The sequence below is a fragment of the Apodemus sylvaticus genome, chromosome 5, assembly GCF_947179515.1.
Source record: "Apodemus sylvaticus chromosome 5, mApoSyl1.1, whole genome shotgun sequence".
Classification (NCBI taxonomy): Eukaryota; Metazoa; Chordata; class Mammalia; order Rodentia; family Muridae; genus Apodemus; species Apodemus sylvaticus.
In genome coordinates, this window is record NC_067476.1 from 113,807,019 (window position 1) to 113,819,308 (window position 12,290).

The 12,290-nt window shown below is 48.9% G+C and overlaps 1 protein-coding gene across 2 annotated transcripts; it reads right to left on the reverse strand.

Annotated features, from left to right (window-relative positions):
- Positions 1-8,177: 8,177 nt before the first annotated feature.
- Positions 8,178-11,971, reverse strand: Gfra4 (GDNF family receptor alpha 4). Of its 2 annotated transcripts, none has more exons than XM_052181486.1 (6): positions 11,926-11,971; positions 10,267-10,630; positions 10,108-10,217; positions 9,893-10,027; positions 9,029-9,120; positions 8,178-8,875 (listed from the first exon to the last, which is right to left on the reverse strand). In XM_052181486.1, the coding sequence occupies exons 1-6, from the start codon at positions 11,969-11,971 to the stop codon at positions 8,825-8,827; spliced, it is 798 nt and encodes a 265-aa protein (XP_052037446.1). In that variant the 3' UTR covers positions 8,178-8,824. The 2 variants fall into 2 exon arrangements, with proteins under 2 accessions (XP_052037446.1, XP_052037447.1); XM_052181487.1 differs by having other exon boundaries at positions 8,178-8,954.
- Positions 11,972-12,290: the final 319 nt, after the last annotated feature.

A 12,290-nucleotide genomic window follows, 5' to 3' on the forward strand; every position in this document is an offset into this window, starting at 1 on the left:
CTTGTTCTGTAGCAGAATTATGTTTTTTGCCTGCCACGGATAGTTTCTGGGATTGTGTGACATTTGGAATTCTGGGAACTTTTCTGAGAGTACTGGCTGGTTTTGTGTGTCAACTTGACACAGGATGAAGTTATCACAGAGAAAGGAGCTTCAGTTGGGAAGTGCCTCCACAAGATCTAGCTGTGGGACATTTTCTCAATTAGTGGGGAGGGCCCTTTGTGGGTTATACCATCTCTGGGCTGGTAGTCTTGAGTTCTATAAGAAAGCAAGCTGAGCAAACCAGAGGAAGCAAGCCAGTAGAAACATCCCTCAATGGCCTCTGCATCAGCTCCTGCTTCCTGATCTGCTTAGGTTCCAGTCCTGACTTCCTTTGGTGATCAACAGCAATGTGGAAGGTGTAAGCTGATAAACCCTTTCCTCCCCCAAATTGCTTCTTGGTCATGTTTGTACAGGAATAGAAACCCTGACTAAGACAAATTGGCACCAAGAGTGGGGTATTCCTGTGACAACCTAACCATGTTTTGGGGAGGACTGTGGAAGGACTTTGGAACCTAGACAATGTAGTCAGTGTTAAGAGCTCTGTGTAGGGCCAGGCAGTGGTGGCGCACGCCTTTAATCCCAGCACTTGGGAAGCAGAGGCAGGCAGATTTCTGAGTTTGAGGCCAGCCTGGCCTACAGAGTGAGTTCCAGGACAGCCAGGGCTACACAGAGAAACCCTGTCTCGAACCCCCCCCCCCCAAAAAAAAGCTCTGTGTAGGAGCTTGGAAGATAATGTTGAGAATGGCATAGAAGATGGAGGCCTGGCTTGTGACATTTCAGAGGGAAGATTAAAGACTCTTTTCAGGGCCATGTTTTGATTGTGAAGATTCTATGGTTTTTATTTGCTGGGGCTGAAGAATCAGCTGTGATTAACAAGGAACCACTAAAGCAAACCTTTGTGTTACTGGGACTATTGATGCCGGTTAGCTGGAGCTAAGAAATTAATGGTGATTCAGAAGAGACCAGCATCACTGAGGTAAAATCTTCTAGGAGGTGTTTTCTGGGAACAGAGGCTGTGTTCCAGAGATAGCCATGGTTGTACTTTGTGCTCTGGCTAGACTTGGTAATGTGTAAGAGTCACCCAGGTGGTATTGGTTTTGAAGGCATGAAGGGGTCATGAAGAGAAGCTGAGGCTCGGCACTTTGAGAGGCCGCAGAAGGTCATTGGTGGAGGTGCAACCTCCCTTGCAACTGATGGCCCAGGACTGAAGGGGTCATGCATAGGAGTTGAGGCTTGGCACCATGAAAAGAGCCTATGAGAGGCTATTAGTGAAGCCTAGTTACAGCGCAAGACAGCAGTGTTTTGGAGATGCCAGTGCCATGAGATGACCACCAAGAACAGCAGCAGCAGTGGAGTACAGGCAGCTGGCACCTAGAAGACAAGGTGTGTGCTACAAAGGGCAGAGCTGGAGAAGTGACCCAAGGCCTTGGAGGAGCCCAGAAGATCATGACTTTGATCCCAGACATTGGATGGTTGGAGTTTGAATTTTGCTTTTGATTATGACTGTGCCCTGATATTTTTCTTTTTGAAGAAAGTATTTTAGTGGAGCCCACAGTTAAGAGACTTTGAATTTTTAAAAGACTGAATTTTAAAAGATATTGGACATTTTAAAGGGATTGAACTTTTAATATGTAAAGACTGTGGGACTTGAAAGTTATTTAGATCTTGGGGATGAACAAGAAATTAAGGGTTGAGGCTTAATAGAGATGTTTGTGTGTCAAGCTGACAAGAGATCAACTGTACTGGCTGGTTGTGTGTGTCAACTTGACACAGGCTGGAGTTATCACAGAGAAAGGAGCTTCAGTTGGGAAGTGCCTCCAAAAGATCCAGCTGTGGGGCATTTTCTCAATTAGTGATCAGAGGGGAGAGGGCCCCTTGTGGGTGGTGCCATCCCTGGGCTGGTGTTCTTGGGTTCTATAAGAAAGCAAACTGAGCAAGCCAGGGGAAGCAAGCCAGTAAGGAACATCCCTCCATGGCGTCTGCATCAGCTCCTGCTTCCTGACCTGCTTAGGTTCCAGTCCTGACTTCCTTTGGTGATGAACAGCAATGTGGAAGTGTAAGCTGATAAACCCTCTCCTCCCCAACTTGCTTCTTGGTCATGATATTTGTGCAGGAATAGAAACCCTGACTAAGACAGTATATAAACGCTAGGGCCTGACAGAGAGGGTTGGTGGTTGGTGGTCATTCAGGGGGGTTGGCTGTGGTCATTCTGTGGAGCTGTTTGTAGTTAGTAGTCTTGCTCAAAGAAGAAACAAAAAGAAATTAGATTCAGGACATCTTTCTTTTTCCCCTTCTTTCTCTCCACCCCCCCCTTCTTTCCAGATCTAGTGAGAGGGGTGAAACCAGGGGGATAAAGGGTGGGAAAAAGAAGAACCCACAAAGTAGCACTGGCTACAAGTTCATGCCTAGAATCCTAAAACTTTGTTGTTTAAAGGTTTGTTTTTATTTTGTGTACATGAATGTTAAATGTACATACATGTTAAATGTATGTATGTACACCATATGCATGAAGTGCCTACAGAATCTAGAAGAATGGGGCTTACAGTTGTGAGGCAGCATGAGGATGCTGGGAACTGAACCCAGTTTCCCCACAAGAGCAGTAGGTGCTCTTCACAACTGAACCTTTCCTCTAGGCCCAATCCTAGCATTTTGAAGGCTGATGTAAGAAGACTATCCCAAGTGTGAGGTTGTCCTGGGATATATAATGAATTCAAGACCCATATCAGATCCAGAGTATGTACCTGTCTCAAAAACACAAGCATGGAGAGATGGGTCAGCAATGAAGAGCACACACCATTATTTCAGGGGACCTAAGCCTGGTTCCAAGCACCCTTGTTGGGAAGCTCACAACTGCCTATAACTCCACTTCCAGAGGATCCTAAAACACCTTCTGGCTCGGCTTCATGGAGGGAAAAGGTATGTGGGTGTGTGAGATAAGTGTGCCAAATGAGTACCAGTTGAGTGTTGCTGTGGCTAGCACGAAGTACGGGCTAAGAGGAAGAGTGCAGCTGGAGTGGCCCTTCCTGGTGGCTACGTTGGTCTGAGCAGCTGGGCCAGTTCTTGTTTCTCCCTGGCTGCTTGGCTGGTCTCTGTGCTTATAGACTGCACACTCTGAGTCTTTTCCTAGGAGCCCAGCTTGTCCAGGGGTTGTCTTTGCAACCAGCCTTGGTCTAACAGTGGCTCTCAGCAGTCTTAACTGCTTATATATCGTCTTAGGAAAGGAAGCGCCTGGTGAATCTGATCAGTTTCAGGAACTTCTTGACGCTATTTTGAATTTACTTTACAAGCTTTCCTGCAGAATGGAGGATCTCAGCTCTTTATAAACCTCCTATCCCAAAGCAGCCTGTTTTTCCTCTTCTCTTTTACATCCTGTGTCTTGAGAAGTTTGCCTCCAGGGTGGAAGATGTTCAACTCAGAGGACATTGCTGTACAACCTCCCAGCACCTACCTTTAAGTTCAGTGCTCTCCTTTGCTCTAGCCCTGCCCAGTGAGTTTTTGTATTTTGTCATCATAATCTTTCCCTGTATCCTTCCTTGTTCTGGGAACTTATCTGGTTCATTATTTTGGCATTTTGAGAAAAGATCTCACTGTACAAGTCAGTCTGCCTCAAACTCAACTTTTTGCCTTAACGAGTAGATCTTCACACTTGACTCATTTAATTGTGAGGAAATGTGGACCAGAAGATAACCTGGGAAAGCCTGGGAGAATCTGTAGCTCCATGGCTTCTGTGTTGGAACCACCCTAGAAACTGCACTGCCACTGTCTTAACCTTCCAGAAATTATGAACAGAATTTGGTTCATGATTTTTCCACTTAAAAAAACAAGTAAGGGTGCACAGCCTGACAGGAGAGAGTGATCTCGCAGCAGCGCTTTCACTTCTGAGCACAGAAGTGAGATCTCCACCTTCTCTCTGGAGGGGACCAGCTAGGAGCACACAGGGCCTAAGATCAATGGAGCAGCTGGGACAGAAGTCTTCCTGCCACCATTGGCACCAGGGAGCCTGGAAACTCCACAGCCTTCTGTGCACAGCCCACCAGGAGAGAGAGATCTCCCAGCAGTGCTTTCACTTCTGAGTTCAGAGGAGTAAGGACACAGGCTTACAGGCCCATAGGAGGAACAAACTCCAGCCAGAAACAACAATACCAAATAGCATCAGAGATAACCAGATGGTGAAAGGCAAGCACAAGAACCCTACCAACAGAAACCAAGGCCACATGGCAACATCAGAACCCAGTTCTCCCACCACAGCAAGTCCCAGATACCCCAACACACCAGAAAAGCAAGAGTTGGATTTAAAATCGTATCTCATGATGCTGATAAAGGGCTTCAAGAAAGACTTAAATAACTCCCTTAAAGAAATACAGGAGTACATCAGTCAACAGGTAAAAGCCCTTAAAGAGGAAACACAAAAATCCCTTAAAGAAATACAGGAAAACACCAACAATCAAGTGAAGGAACTGAAGAAAACCATCCAGGATCTAAAAGTGGAAGTAAAAACAATAAAGAAATCACAAAGTGAGATATCTCTGGAGATAGAAAACCTTGGAAAGAATTCAGGAGTCATAGATGCAAGCATCAACAACAGAATACAAGAGATAGAAGAACCTCAGGTGCTGAAGATACCATAGAAAACATTGACTCAACAGTCAAAGAAAATGCAAAATGCATAAAGCTGGTGACTCAAAACATCCAGGAAATCCAGGACACAATGAGAAGACCAAATCTAAGGATTATAGGTATAGACAAGAGCGAAGATTTCCAACTTAAAGGGCCAGTAAATATCTTCAAAAAAATTATAGAAGAAATTTTCCCCTAACATACAGAAAGAGATGCCCATGAACATACAAGAAGCCTTCAGAACTCCAAACAGACTGGACCAGAGCAGAAACTCCTCCTGGCACATAATAATCAAAACACCAAATTCACTAAACAAAGAGTATTAAAAGCAGTAAGAGAAAAAGGGCAAGTAACTTATAAAAGCAGACCTATCAGAAACACACCAGACTTCTCACCAGAGACGGTGAAAGCTAGAAGATCCTGGGCAGACCTCATACAGACCCTAAGAGAACACAAATGCCAGGCCAGGCTACTATACCCAGCAAAACTCTCAATCATCATAGATGGAGAAACCAAGGTATTCCATAATAAAACCAAATTTACACAATTATCTGTCCACAAATCCAGCCCTACAAAGGATAATAGATGGAAAATGCCAACACAAGGTGGGACTCATGTAAATCTTCAATTTTATCAGAAAATGTAATTCCCCTTTTAATTAGTAACTTTTTTATGTCTACTGTTTTATCTGCATTATTTTTCATGATAATCTTCAATTTTAATGTCTTTTTATATATTTCCTTTATTTTATCAGAAATTTTTTAATGTAAATCTTTGATTTTTTTCACAAATGTTTCTAATTCCACTTTCAATCAATTTAGTTTTTATATCTACCATTTTATATGCAAAATTTTCCATGAAATAGTCAATTTTAATGTGTTTGTCTATATATTTCTTGAATTTTACCAGAAATACTTTCCATGTAAATCTTCAATTTTATCTGAAAATGTTTATAATTCCACCTTCAATCAACTTAGAATTATCTTTATGCCTATCATTTTATCTGTATAATTTCCATGATAATCTTTAATTTTAACATGTTTTTCTATATATTTCAATTTTATAAGAAATATTTTCCATGTAAATCTTCAAGTTTATCAGAAAATGTTTATAATTCCATTTTCAGTCAACCAAGGAATACTTTCATGCCTACATTATTATATCTATATAAAGTTTTCCATGATAATCTTCAATTCTAACATGCTTTTCTATATTTTTCTACAATCTCAGAAATGTTTTCCAGGTAGATCTTCAATTCTATCATAAAATGTTTCTATTTCATATTTCAATTAATTAAGCAATGTTTTTATGTGTACCATTTTACTCTTTAATTTTCCATGAAAATTGTCAATTTTAACGTGTTTTTCTATGCATCTCTTCTATTTTATCTGAAATATTTTCCATGTAAATCTTTAATTTCATCATAAAGTGTTTTTACTTCCCGAGCTGGCAATCTGAGCAAACAGTGAGTTAACATCTAGACATCTGCCCTGCATCTCCTCGCCAGCTGGCAGAGCATGTGTGAGGAGGGAGGGAACAAGGGTGATCAATCACCCTGCGGCTCAGGCTTGCCCTTGGGTCAGGCGGTCTGCCGTTTCTGAGAGACGTGACGTCTGCTTCTCTCGTCCTCTCCTCTCCTGTGGATGTTCTGTCCCGTGTATCAATTTCACTGGCCAGTGTCCACATTTCCTGCAAAGTGGTTTGATTTAATGAGCTTGACTATGCCCAACTCCTTTAGGGAGGGTGGGGAAGGCCAGGAAGGGCAGCACCTGGTTGCTGGGCCCCAAGCCAGAGGAACATGCGTGAACCGTGAAGTTTCCACTGATAAATCCATAGATGCTTCTAGCACCTGCCTTTCTGCCTCAGCCTCACCGTGGCCACCTGCCAGCTGTGAAATCAGTGCCAACAACAGGTAACCGAGACCCTAGGCGCAGGGCCAGGACCGCTGTCTGACACTTCCAGGCAGGATGTGGAGGCTGACAGTGGAGATGGGGAAGGGATGGGGAGGACAGAGCTGGGCTCAGCTTTAAGGCACTGTGCCAAACAGCACCAGACAGAAGCCAGGGCCGCCTTAGGTAGAAGTAACAGAAACCGAACGGGCAATTCTACTCGTTCCCTGGGTCTGCTGTAGCACTTGACAGTCTTGGCAGTTTAAAAATCAAAAGTGTGTTCTCAGCACTGTGGCAGAGCTGGGCCCCTCTGGAGACTCCTGGAATCCAGACTCTGCCTCCTTGACATATTCCCTGCCTATGGCTGCCTCACTCCCGCTCTGCCTGGCCTTGAACCTCTCTCTGCACTGGTTTATAGAGGGGGGCATGAGATTGTGTTTAGGGCCTGCTTGGGTGCCCTCCTCATGATCTATAACGTAAGCACACCTCTACCATATGAAGTGACTCTTTGGCCCCAGTGGCGCCCAGCCTTGGACAGTGACTGCCACCCACTGTGGAACTTGACTATTTCCACTTCATCTTCCTACTAGCGTTAGAAGGCTTATATCCACACTTTCTATCCAGAATTGTATTTTTATTTAGAATCATTCCCACTTTTAAAAATGTCTCCATGGTTAAGAGCATGGCAGAGGGTCTGGGTTCAATTCCCAGGACCCACAGTAAATGGCTCACAGCGTCTCTGAACTCTAGTTCCAGGTGATCTGATGCCCTCTTCTGGTCTCTGTGGGCAACTGCATACATAATATATGTATGTGTACTCAGGCACAGGCATAAATTTTAATGTCTACATTTTATGCTAAATATCAAAGTTATGCAGTAGAGTTGAGCACACTCACAACAAGGAAATCATCAGACAGACACTTCATCCTGTGTTGGAACCACTTTGAGGTTGTAGTGAGCAGGGCTGAGTGATAATGTCATTGATTCCTGGCCCCAACACACCCCACCACCTCTCCCCACCCACGTGTGCACAGGTGTCCATTTCCACGCAGGTGGGAAAGGGAATTCTCTTTGTGAAATGGGATGTTGGGACCCTGCTTCACTCTCACTCTGCCCAATACCTCCTTTGAGAAACCATCCCTCCTGTACCAGGTGACCTGCTGGCTGTGACTCTCCTCAGCAAAAGGCCCACGACCCACCACGGCCACTAACAGATCATCCACGAGTGCAGGAACGGAAGGATGCCTTTCTGAGCAACCTCTGCTGAGATGCTGAGTATGAAGCTCCAGCACCGCATCCTCCTAAGCTACCCTCCAGAGGGGGCCTTTCCCAGCTACAGAGCAGCTATGCAAGGGCTGGCAAGCACAAGACCCTTGTGACCGCTGGAGACAGGCGTGTCTGAGCCCAGTGAGCTCAGGCGGTTACTCAGCCCCGTTTGACCTGCGTTAGGAGAGACATGACAAAAGCCCAGAGCCCTTGATAATGCCAGCAAACACCATCTTTGAGTTTGCAAAGGAATTGCAACACATGCCAGATATTCATTCTCAGGTATTCAGACTCAAGAGTAGTTCTGGAGGTGTCCAAGGCCACACGGGTCTCCACCATTTGGAGGTCAGATGACAGGAAACCAGGTTGGTCTTGGTGCACAAGGGTTTATTGAGCCACTGCAGGTACTGGGGATACCATAGCAGGGAGAACCTGGGAAGCAGTGGGATGCTGAGCAGGAGGGACCTGAGTGTGTGTGTGTGTGTGTATGTGTGTGTGTGTGTAATTTTTGAGTCTCTCTCTTTAATGCCTACACAGCAACAGGTCATAGGTGACAAGCAATGTCAGTGCTGGTCCTGGGGCACAGGTAGGCTTAATGGTGAGTCATGGCTAACTGGGAGGGTATTTAGGCTGTAGTGCTAACTTGAGGCAGTCTTGTCTGTCAGTCTGTTCCTATGATCTCCTTAGTGCCTTGTCTTCTTGGAAAAGGACAGTTCCAAATTCTAGGAGTGGGGCCTAGTCTATCCTGCTCTGTAAGCCCAAGGGGCGAAATGAAGTCTCATCAACTGGTACTCATCTCAAGGATGGTGAAGGACACAGACAAGATGCCTACTGACAGGGGAACATGGGCTTTTCACTCAGACCCTAGCCTCCAGCCCTCAGTCCAGGGCACAGAGACACAGGGGTCCAGACCCGCAAAGGACAGCAGACCTGAGGGCAAGGGAGTTTCAGTTGAGTGAGCAGTAATCCAGAGATATGCAGTCAGCTGTGTTGTCCACGGTTCACCTTCCTAATTAGAGCAGGGCTTGGAGAGCCAGGGTAGTGAGTACACACAGCCAGGACACCTCGGGAGAGAGGACAAAATGAGAACGGTTTCTGCCCCCATCTCTTCTCAGGCCATTCATCACACACACACACCACCCCCTGGCCTGGGAAGGGTAAATACATAAGGGAATGATGCAGAAACTGTCAACTCCCTGTCCTCTCCCCATACCCACCTGCAGGAAACAGCACCCAGCGTTCTGGTAGGGGTTCCGCTGGTCCTGCAGAATTGTCGGCTGCAAGCTGTCAAAGGCTTGTATGGCACCATCTACAGAGTGGAGAGATCCTGAGAAGGCTTGGCCAGGAAACCCTAGAAATAGCCCCACTCCCTTGGGACAAAATGAGACGCCCCTGGAACCTGCCAGGCATGGCCTGACATGGAAGGTCACTGTGCTGAGAGTGTCCCACAAACTTCTAGTGAGGTTGACAAGTGCCCCCCCCCTTACAGGTGAACACAATCAAGATTAATAAGAATTTAACTCTCAGCTCCTAAGTGGCAGAGACAGTCGTCAAAAAGGCCCCCAGAAATCTGGAACTGAGTCATTCCACCCCGAGGCGAGAACAGCAGCGTTAAGTTGGGAACACATGGAAGAAAGGGCCTCCTATTAGTGTCAAAGGAGGTCTCAGCCAACTCCTGGTCACTGGACACGTTTTAACTCACCCTTTAGCCCTCAGAGATTGCTGACACCTCGAGGATTCTCTAGTGATCTGCTATCTGGTCTCTGGAAACAGCTACTCAAAGAACCTCAGTTTCTTTCCATCAAAAATGGGCTCACATCAGCCAGCAAGATGGCTCAGCAGGCAAAGACACTTGCCACCAAAACTGAGGATCACGGTGCTATTCCGGGGACCCACATAGTAGAAAGAGAGACTCTGACAAATTGTCCTCTGACTTCCACCCATGTACCATGGCATGTGCACACTGGCCATCACCCTCACCAGATAAGACGCGACGTAAACATTTTAAGGGTCCCCACGGGCCCGGCGGCTTGGCCTGGGCCATAGACATCCATGTTTGCGGGGATCTCCAGCCCCCTCACCCAAGCAGGGGTTCCTTGTAAAGAGCTTGCGGAAGGCTTCGCACTCTTCGCGCCGGTTTCCGCTGGCCTCACAGCCGCACCAGGGCGCGACGCGCGCGCTCACGTTGTCCAGGTAGTTGGGGGTGACCACGGTGCCTGCGGGGACCCCCAGGGCGTGTGACGGGCGCCCCGAATCTGCCTCCGCCGCCCTGCCCGCCCGAGGCCGCCCAGCCTACCTACGAGACCTGCGTAGGCGCGCAGACAACGCGGGCCCCCCTCCTCCGGGCAGCCGTCGCGGGAGCCGGGCGCGGGAGCGCACGAGGCCTGGAAGGCAAGGAGACGGGGCCTGCGCGCGCCCGGACGCGGGTGAGCGGCCCAGCCCAGCACGCACGCACCGGCACAGGCGGCTGCGCTCGCAGCGGTCCAGGGGCTTCAGGCAAGAGGGCGGCGCCGGCCCGGGGCCCGAGAACGCGCAGGCGGGCACGAAAGTCTGGCGCCGGCGCTCGGCGCACGCGGGGCCTTCACAACCGCAGAAGAGCAGCGCTTGCGTGAGCGCCGGAGGCCCGCGGGCGAAGAAGCGGCGCAGGGCACGGCGGCAGCGGGAGCGCACGCAGCCCGCGGTTCCCGGCCAGCCCCCGGGCGCTGCCTGGCCCAGGCACCGTGCCACGTACTCGGAGCGCAGCTGCTGGCACTGCTCGTCTGCTGTGCACGCCTCGGCCGCGTCCACGCAGCGATTCCCGTCGGCGGAGCTCGCAGACCCTGGTGAAGGGCGGGCAGGCTGCAGTCCTCCGTGCTTGGTTCTCCACATTCCACACCCGGGAATATTTTTGGTGTGTGTGGGGGGCCGGAGGGGGGCAATACCCAAACCCAAGGGGAGAAAAGTGTGGTCCGTAGGCATGACTTGTTGAGTCTGAAGAAGGGACATGAGCAGGTAGATACTAGGGATATCTGCCCAGGTCGTGAATGGATTTAGTTCTGAGATTGGACCTGACCTTTCCCCAGAAGCTGAGGTTCAGCCCCCCACCACCATCTTCAGAAATGGCCTCATCCACAGAGGGTCCACTGGGCCCCTTCCAGGACACTGAGGCTTAATGGACACATTGAAAATGGCACTTGTCATACTCCTCTTGACACACTGAGGTTCCCTTCTCTGAAACATGGAAAACCCTGTGAGTAAGGTTTCTGGCCCCCCCTTCCGTCCTGACCTGTGCCTCCTCAGATGCTTCTTCACTGGTCTGAGTCTAACTCATCTTGCCCCATCTGGACTCTGGCTCTGGTCTACAAAGGGGGGATTCTGAGCCTTGGATTCTCCAGACAGGTTCGGTATAGTGAACAGCACATTCAGGCACTGACTCCCAGATGTGGATTCAGACAGACCAGACCCCTGATGGCAGACCATAGGACTTCATCCTGAGGCAGACCTGGACGTTTATCAGTAGTTTTAGTGAAGACTTATCTAAGTCACAGATGACAACCTATTCGGGCAACATAGAACATCTGACTCCATGGAAGTAGCATCAGTAGACCGGGCAGCTGTGTCCGAACTTGCCGTGACATATGTAAATCCCGCCAAGTCACCAAATCCAGGTTTATGGCACTTCCTTTTCCCACCCTCTTACCTCTCTGGCATCCCAGACTCAGTAAAACTGCCTGGCCTGGCTCTCCTCCATCGCCCCTAAATGCGTCCCACTCCGCCTGGCATGTCTCCGCTCTAAGAGCCCCCATGAATCGGGAGGGCACTCTCAAGAGCAGGGGCTCTGAGGACCACATTTGGGCAGGGGGAGGAAAGGAACAAGAACGTTCCGGGGGCACAGGTACCAAGGCTAGATTTGGGAAGGGTGGCTCATCTGAACGGAAAGACGGGGTACACGGCATTGGATAGCAGGGACGTATTATGACGGGTCCTCGGCCACAAAGCCCAGGCCATTTTTGGCCATCCTTTCCAGCAACTCCGCTTTTTCTTTAGTCACTCTTAGAAGCCCACCTTGTCCCTGAGGATCAGGGCCAGAGAGGGCAGGGCAGGGCCCGGGGCCAAGGAGGAGATGGGTTCTCACCCAGCAGCAGCAACAGCAGCAGCGCAGACTCCAAGCAGCCGGCCATAACGATTGGCAGAGCCCCAGTTGGACAGATGCCTCTTCCGAGAACCGGCCAAGCCTGGAGGGCAGCGGGCACCTGCCGGCAGATGTGCTTCTAGCTTTAGAACGGAAATAACATCCTGCTCTCTTCACTCTGTCCCCACCCCCGGAAAGCACCTTCAGGTGGAACCAGAGTCACTAAGCCAGGGCCTGAAATGACCTGGATAGATCCAGAGGACTGGATTGCCTGTTGCACACAAGCAGTTGGCTCCTAGTGGGAGCAATTCCTCCTGGGGGCGGGGGCGGGGGCGGGGCAGGGGCGGGGAGCTTCATGAGACTCAAAA

What these genes read in the sequence shown, in the direction of transcription:
- Gfra4 (XM_052181487.1), bottom strand. Translation starts at nt 11,971, where the DNA reads ATGGCCGGCTGCTTGGAGTCTGCGCTGCTGCTGTTGCTGCTGCTGG. An exon ending in CGCCTACGCAGGTCTCGTAG is followed by an intron (nt 10,028 to 10,107) that starts GTAGGCTGGGCG and finishes GGGTCCCCGCAG; the next exon opens with GCACCGTGGTCACCCCCAAC. An exon ending in TACAAGGAACCCCTGCTTGG is followed by an intron (nt 9,121 to 9,892) that starts GTGAGGGGGCTG and finishes TCCACTCTGTAG; the next exon opens with ATGGTGCCATACAAGCCTTT.